A 7,339-nucleotide genomic window follows, 5' to 3' on the forward strand; every position below is an offset into this window, starting at 1 on the left:
TAAGCAAAGTTACAGAAGTGCTTCTATAACCCATGATGTAGATATTCACAAGTTTTCTTTCCATTACTGTCAGCTCTTCATTATGCTTATGCCTGTACCCAGGATATTTTACCTTCCCTGAGCACACGCTTACTAGATGGAAGATGGATGGGGGCCCCAGAAATGGGTGGGAGCAGTAGAAAAAGTAGAAAAAGTAGAAAAGTGCTTCTATAACCCATGATGTAGATATTCACAAGTTTTCTTTCCATTACTGTCAGCTCTTCATTATGCTTATGCCTGTACCCAGGATATTTTACCTTCCCTGAGCACACGCTTACTAGATGGAAGATGGATGGGGGCCCCAGAAATGGGTGGGAGCAGTAGAAAAAGTAAGAAGAAAACAGAATAATAAGAAATTGTCACAGATCATTCCCAAAATGGATAAGTGGCATGTGCATGTCTGACCCAACAACCACCACAGGGAAAAAAAAAAATGGAAAGAAAGAATGCATCATCAGTACAAATTCGAGATGGAAAAAAAGATAAAGGTAATGCACAGTTTTTTATTTTGACTTATCTTGTTTACCCTTTGGCTGTACTGACTTCATCATAAAGTAAAGGAAGGAGAAAAGAAAACTGCAGAGAATACTTTAGTTTAATACCTGCTAGGGAACTTACAGGGTATTCTGAAGCTATGGCAACAAATAATCTCTTTAAAGGTCTTCCGCATCTCTTGGCTGCGGAAGGCATATATCAGAGGATCAATCACAGAATTACACATGATGAGTATGAGGTACATATTGAAGTGAGACATAAAACAAGAACAGTAGAGGTTCTGAGGGCAAGAGATCATCAAAATGAGGTGGAGGAAGAATGGAGCCCAGCAAACAATGAAAATGCCCAACAGCATGGTCACGGTGATGGCACCTTTCATGCTGGTCCTTTGCCACACAGAACTGTATCCAGGCAGAGCTGCTATCCGCTTGACATGAGTCTGTGCCAAGAGGAACATGTGTATATACAGAGACACCATGAGGAACAACATAGTAAAGAACATGGAGATGAGGCAAATGATGACATAAGTGGATTCGTAGTAAATGATGAAAACAATGCCACAGCCTGTGCAGAAGGTCCAGATGCATGCAATAATCACCCCAGAACGCTTCACTGTCATGATGTGATGGTAGCGTAGGGCATAGAAGACGGTGACATACCTATCCACGGCAATGGCCAGCAAACTGCACATGGAAGCCACCACGGAAATGCAAATCATGGAGTCAAACACATTGTCAATGTGATGCACAAAGGCATCTGCCATCACCAGGTGCTTATTATTTATTAAGTAAATGGTAATAGTCTCCCAGACATTGGACATGCTCACCAGCATGTCAGCTACTGCTAAACTGCACACAAAGAAATACATTGGAGAGTGTAAATTCTTGTTCTTTACTATGGCACTTATGACCAAGATGTTCTCCAAGAGGCTGATGAGACCCAGAGTCAGAAACACCTCCACAGCGATGCCCATTTCTTCACATGGAGACGACTTGTTCTTGACATTTGGTTCTGAAAGGTTGCCCTCTGTGGCATTCAGGTTGAAATCCAAGAAATACAGATGAAATGAGGAATTCATTGCTTCTCTTCTTGGCAGCAAATGTACTGCAAAACATGTTTTAATTCATGATCCGGAGAAGTTAATAATCTACCAAAGAAGCACAATCTACCAAAGAAGCAAGCATAACGTGAGAATGGGGATGAATGGACTCAGCGCATTTGCTCAGTATTAAAATTCTATGTATTAGAATATGATACCTGCTGCCTCATCTCCGGATCCCTGGAATAGTGTCCCCCCAACATGCAGGCTTACACTTTTCACCAGCCTCCTGGTCTTCCTTCCTTTAGGCTCCAATTCTTTCACAGACCTCTTAATACATCTCAGTGTGCCTGAGACAGTTTCACTTTTTAGGCTTGTTGTCCTGGCAACCAAGTTCACTCTCAAAGGTGTCCCCAACTCACAACCTACAAAATCCCTTCCACTCTACTGATTTTCACGTTCCTAAGGCTACTACTGTATTGCATTTTCCTCAAGTGAGCTTAGATTTCTGAAGGATACATGGGCCCATATTCTCTTAAGAGAGATACATAGGTATCTTCTTAACATTTGTCCTGACACTTCTAAAATCCAGTAGGATTCAGTCTCCATAGTTGTAATTAAGATTGTAACCAAGGTGATCCACTAACCTGAACATAATCACAAATAAAAAGCTACTGTCTTCAATTCATAAATTTAGTCGCACATACATGTTAAAATTGAGGCACTCAGAATGCTCTTCCCTCAATAAATATTTCCCTGACTTTTGCATTTGCAATTCCATAAAATCTAATTAATGGATAGTTTTATAATTTCCACATAAGCATAGTACAAAGAAACAAGAGATTTAAATTTACCAAGAATTAGAGGAAGATCACTCCTTTTTCGCCCAATTTCTCTCCCATGATTTATATTCAAAAATCCTTTTGTCATCCAAACTCAGCACATCTGGGGAGAGAGTTAGAATTTCTGTCATCATTCTCATCATCAACAATAAGCATTAACTGAAACGTAATCATTTGTTATTTTGTCTAGTTCTATCTCAAAGATAGTGACCAATTATACTATTACATTAAACATCAGATCAAGCTGTTTAAATGTTCACCTAGCTCTCTTCCACATGTCGGTTAGGCATGATTTTGCATTCCTTTCAAGATGATTTTAAGTAAATAGAAAGCATGGCTATTTACCAGTGCTCTCCCCCACGTCTCTTCTCTTTCACAGCAGCCCATGGGCCCCTAGCTCGGGACGCTGGTTCAGCCTGGACACCTGGCATCCAAAGGGTGCGACCGCTGCCAAGAGCTAAATGCCATCACCCTAGGATGGGACACTTCAAACCGAGCGCAAAGTCGTCTTGAGCATGGTCGCGGCTCTCTTGCTTTTACACAGCCTCGCAGCCCCGCCTCCCTGCCGCCGCTCTCTCGGGACCTGAACCTTCTTGACCATGACAGGCTCTTTACACAGCCGTGGGCCTGAAGCACCACCTAGCGGTCAGAGTCGTGGATTATGACCCTCCCTTTCCCATGCGTACGTTGCTCTGGCTGCTAGCCTTAGGAGCTCCTGGTGACACCTGCTTAGAACAACGTTCTTCTATTTATGGAAAATCTTTTCCCAAAAGTGCGTTCAAGTGTGTTTTCTAGATAGTTATTCTTTTTGACTTTGCTTCTTTTCTCTTCTTCTTACGTACTGATTAAAATGTTGACAGATCATATGACAGCTCAGGTTCTCCCATTCCTCTGTCAGCCCTTCCCTCTAGGACCCTGGCTCAACGTTCCCCCTGACGACTGCTCTCTGGGAAACCACAGCCTGGAACTGTCATCTGTGATCCTGATACACACCCCGTGCTGGCCCAAGACTTTAACTCCTCCACAAGAACTCTGTAAGCCATTCCAGGTCTAACACTAACAAAATAATTTTGTTACTAGAGAAAAAAGAGAAAAGAGACTTTCCTCTGCCAGATATAATGGCTTTTGGCAATATTTTCTGGACCTCCCGTTTCTCTGGTACCTAAAACACTGACCTGAAATTCCCCCTCCCCCAAAGGACCTTTATCACACAACACCAGAAACAGATGCCCAAGTGACTGCCAAGACAAGCCTGGGACAGAAATGCATGAAGCTGTTCTATTACCAGAGATGTGTTTCCAGCTTCGCACATGATCTGACAACCTTTCCAACAAATGTAAGCATACGAGGCTGCAGTCTGGGAAGTCCAATGCCCTGGTGTTTTAGTGCCATGCTGACAGCCACAGATGGAATGCTGTGAAGAGATTTCTTATGTTGCGAACAGGGATGTGTATGTGCAAAGGAATGGCTGATAGAAAACATATAAAGATTCAAGCATTCCTTATTTTTTCTTTATATTCCAGATAAAAGAGGGCTCTGTAAAAGATCCTGGTTTCACAATAAAGTGGTAAAAGTGGAGATTTCTGTTAAAGATAATTAATAGTCCAGACTACATGGCCCAGTTGCCTTTGATGCTGGTCAGATAGCACACCTCTCTAAGCCCTGTGAACACATGCTATTGCATGTGCTGTCATGAATTACTTTTTTAATCTTTACAGAAGCCCTAAGAAGTGGATCCTTTCATCACTGCCATTTCACAAAGGAGGAAACTGATGCTTGGAGAGATTTTGTAGCAAACCCAAGGTCTCAACGCTTAAAAGAAGCACAGTTGTGGCTTAAACCCGGGCAGCTTGACTCAGAGCCCACACAATTTCCCAGCAGGATGCTGCCTCTCCAAAGAGCCCTGGTAGTCATCAGGATTATTCTTTTTATTTTTTTAATTAAAGTTTATTGAGGTGACAATTGTTAGCAAAGTTACATAGATTTCAGGTGTACAATTCTGTAATACATCGTCTATATATCACATTGTGTGTTCACCACCCAGAGTCAGTTCTCTTACAATCACCATATATTTGATCCGCTTTACCCTTATTTACCACCCTCCTCCCCCTTACCCTCTGGTAACCACTAGACTATTGTGTGTGTCTATAAGGTTTTGTTTCTTCATTTGTTTGTCTTGTTCTTTTGTTGTTTTCAGTTTTATATACCACATATCAGTGAAATCATATGGTTCTCAACTTTTTCTGTCTGACTTATTTCACTTAGCATTATAATCTCAAGATCCAGCCATGTTTTCACAAATGGTATTATTTCCTCTTTTCTTATGGCCGAGTAGTATTCCAATGTGTATATTACCACAACTTCTTTATTCATTCATCTATCAAAGGACACTTTGGTTGTTTCCATGTCTTGGCCACCGTAAATGAACATTGCTACAATGAACATTGGAGCACATATGTCTTTAAGCATAAATGATTTCAGATTTTTTGGGTAGATACCCAGGAGAGGGATTGCTGGATCATATGGTAATTCTATTCTTAATTTTTTTAATGGAATAAAAGATTGTCTCAATAGATACAGGAAAATCATTTGACAAAAATCTAATATCTTTCATGATAAAAACACTGGACAAGCTAGTAATAAAAGGGAGCTTCCTAGACCTGATAAAAGTCATCTATGAAAAACCCTAGCTAACACCATTCTTTTTTTTTTCCAGTTTAAATTATTTTTTTATTAGTTTCAGGTGCACAAGACAAAGTAATACTTAGACGTTTATCATTTATATCCCTCACACTGTGTGAACCCCACTCCCCCCATCTGCTATCCCTGACATCACACAGAGCCATTACATTTCCACTGTCTCTATTCCTAATGCTGTACTCTGCTTCTTGTAAGTATACACACACACACACACACACACACACACACACACACACACACACACATACAATTATAGTTGCAATTCATTATTGTGCACCTTCAGCTTCAGGTGTACAATGCAGTGATCAGGCATCTACATCATCCCTGATGTGGTCTCCCAAATGGGACAAGTGTCCATCAAATACCCTACAAAATCTTTACAACATTATTGATTACATTCCCTAAATTAATTTTCAAAACCCCGTGGCCATCTTGTGGTTACTGACTGTTTTCTAATCCCCTCACCTTCCACCTTACCCCCACCTCCCCATCTAGCAACCCTCAGTTTTTCCTCTATGTCTCCAAAACTGTTTCTGATTAGTTCATTCACTTATTCTTTTCTTTAGATTCCACATATAAGTGAGATCATATGGTATTTGTCTTTCTCTGTCTGACTTATTTCACTTAACATAATGTTCTCTAGGTCCATCCGTGTTGTTGCAAATGGTAAGATTTCTTTCTTCTTTATGGCTGCATAATATTCCATTGTATAAATGTACCACGTTTCTTAATACAGTCATCTACTGATAGGCATTTCAGTTGTTTCCATGTCTTGGCTATTGTGTATAGTGCTGCAATAAACATAGGAGTGCATAAAGATTTTTGAATTAGAGTTTTGGATTTCTCCATAGATTCCTAGGAGTGCAATTGCTGGATCATAAGGTAGTTCCATTTTCAGATTTTTGAGATACCTCCATACTGTTTTCCATAGTGGCTGCACCAATCTGCAATCCCAGCAAAAGTGCACAAGCGTTCCCTTTTCTCCACATCCTCAGCAGCACTTGTTGTTTGTTGATTTATTAATGATAGCCATTTTGACTGGGGTGAGGTGGTATCTCATTGTGGTTTTTATTTGCATTTCTCTGATGATTAGTGAGGTTGAGCATTTCTTCATATGTCTGTTTGACAACTGTATGTCCTTTTTAGAAAAATGTCTCTTCATGTCCTCTGCCCATTTTTTAATTGGGTTGTTTATTTTTTTGGAGTTGAGTTGAGTGAGTTTTTTATAAATTTGTGATATTAACCCCTTATCAGATATATCATTGGCAAATATCTTTTCCCATTCAGTAGGATTCCTTTTTGTTTTATTGATGGTTTCCTTTGCTGTGAAAAAACTTTTTAGATTGATGTAATCCCACATGTTTATTTTTTCTCTCACTTCCCTCGCGCGAGGAGATGTATCAGTAAAAATCTTACTCTGGGTAATGTCTGTGAAGTTTCTTCCTATATTTTCTTCTAGGAATTTTATGGTTTCAGATCTTACATTTAAGTCTTTAAGCCATTTTGAATTTATTTTTGTATACAATGTAAGGAGGTGGTCCAGATTCATTTTTTTGCATGTGTCTGTCCAGGTTTCCCAGCACCATTTATTGAAAAGACTGTCAATGTACCCCACCGTACATTCTTGCTTCCATTGTCATAGATTAAATAGCAATATAGGCATGGATTTATTTCTGGACTCTCCATTCTGTTCCATTGATCTATGTGTCTGTTTTTATGGCAGTACCATGCTGTTTTGATTACTGTAGCCTTGTAGTATAATTTGATGTGAGGTATTGTTATACCTCCCACTTGGTTCTTATTTCTCATGATTGCTATGGCTATCCAGGGTCTTTTATGGTCCCATATAAATTTTAGGATTGTATGTTCTATTTCTGTGAGAAACGTCATTGGTAATTTGATGGAATTGCGTTGAATATGTGTATTGCCTTAGGCAGTATGGACATTTTAACTATATTAATTCTTTCTATCCATGAACATGATATGTGTTTCCATCTATTTATATCTTCCTTCATTTCTTTCTTCAGTGTCTTATGATTTTCTGAATACAGATCTTTTACTTCTTTGGTTAAATTTATTCCCAGGTATTTTATAGTCTTTGGAGCAATTGTAAATGGAATTGTTTTTTTAATTTCTCCTTCTGATGTTTTAATATTGGTATATAAAAATGCAACTGATTTCTGAATATTAATTTTGTATCCTGCTCCTTTACTAAATTCATCTA

The 7,339-nt window shown here is 39.3% G+C and overlaps 1 protein-coding gene across 1 annotated transcript; it reads right to left on the minus strand.

The window, feature by feature from the left end:
- Positions 1 to 260: 260 nt before the first annotated feature.
- On the minus strand, positions 261 to 2,902 carry MC5R (melanocortin 5 receptor). The gene is made up of 3 exons (XM_033087558.1): positions 2,761 to 2,902; positions 2,428 to 2,518; positions 261 to 1,638 (listed from the first exon to the last, which is right to left on the minus strand). Exons 2-3 carry the CDS (start codon positions 2,501 to 2,503, stop codon positions 635 to 637), a joined length of 1,080 nt encoding a protein of 359 aa, XP_032943449.1. The 5' UTR covers positions 2,504 to 2,518; positions 2,761 to 2,902; the 3' UTR covers positions 261 to 634.
- Positions 2,903 to 7,339: the final 4,437 nt, after the last annotated feature.

The sequence above is a fragment of the Rhinolophus ferrumequinum genome, chromosome 19 (assembly GCF_004115265.2).
Source record: "Rhinolophus ferrumequinum isolate MPI-CBG mRhiFer1 chromosome 19, mRhiFer1_v1.p, whole genome shotgun sequence".
Lineage (NCBI taxonomy): Eukaryota > Metazoa > Chordata > Mammalia > Chiroptera > Rhinolophidae > Rhinolophus > Rhinolophus ferrumequinum.

Excerpts from the sequence above, each read along its gene's own strand:
- MC5R (XM_033087558.1), bottom strand. The coding sequence starts at position 2,503 with ATGACAAAAGGATTTTTGAATATAAATCATGGGAGAGAAATTGGGCGA. Across the intron at positions 1,639-2,427 it reads TGATCTTCCTCTAATTCTTG|TACATTTGCTGCCAAGAAGA; the intron begins GTAAATTTAAAT and ends CATGTTTTGCAG.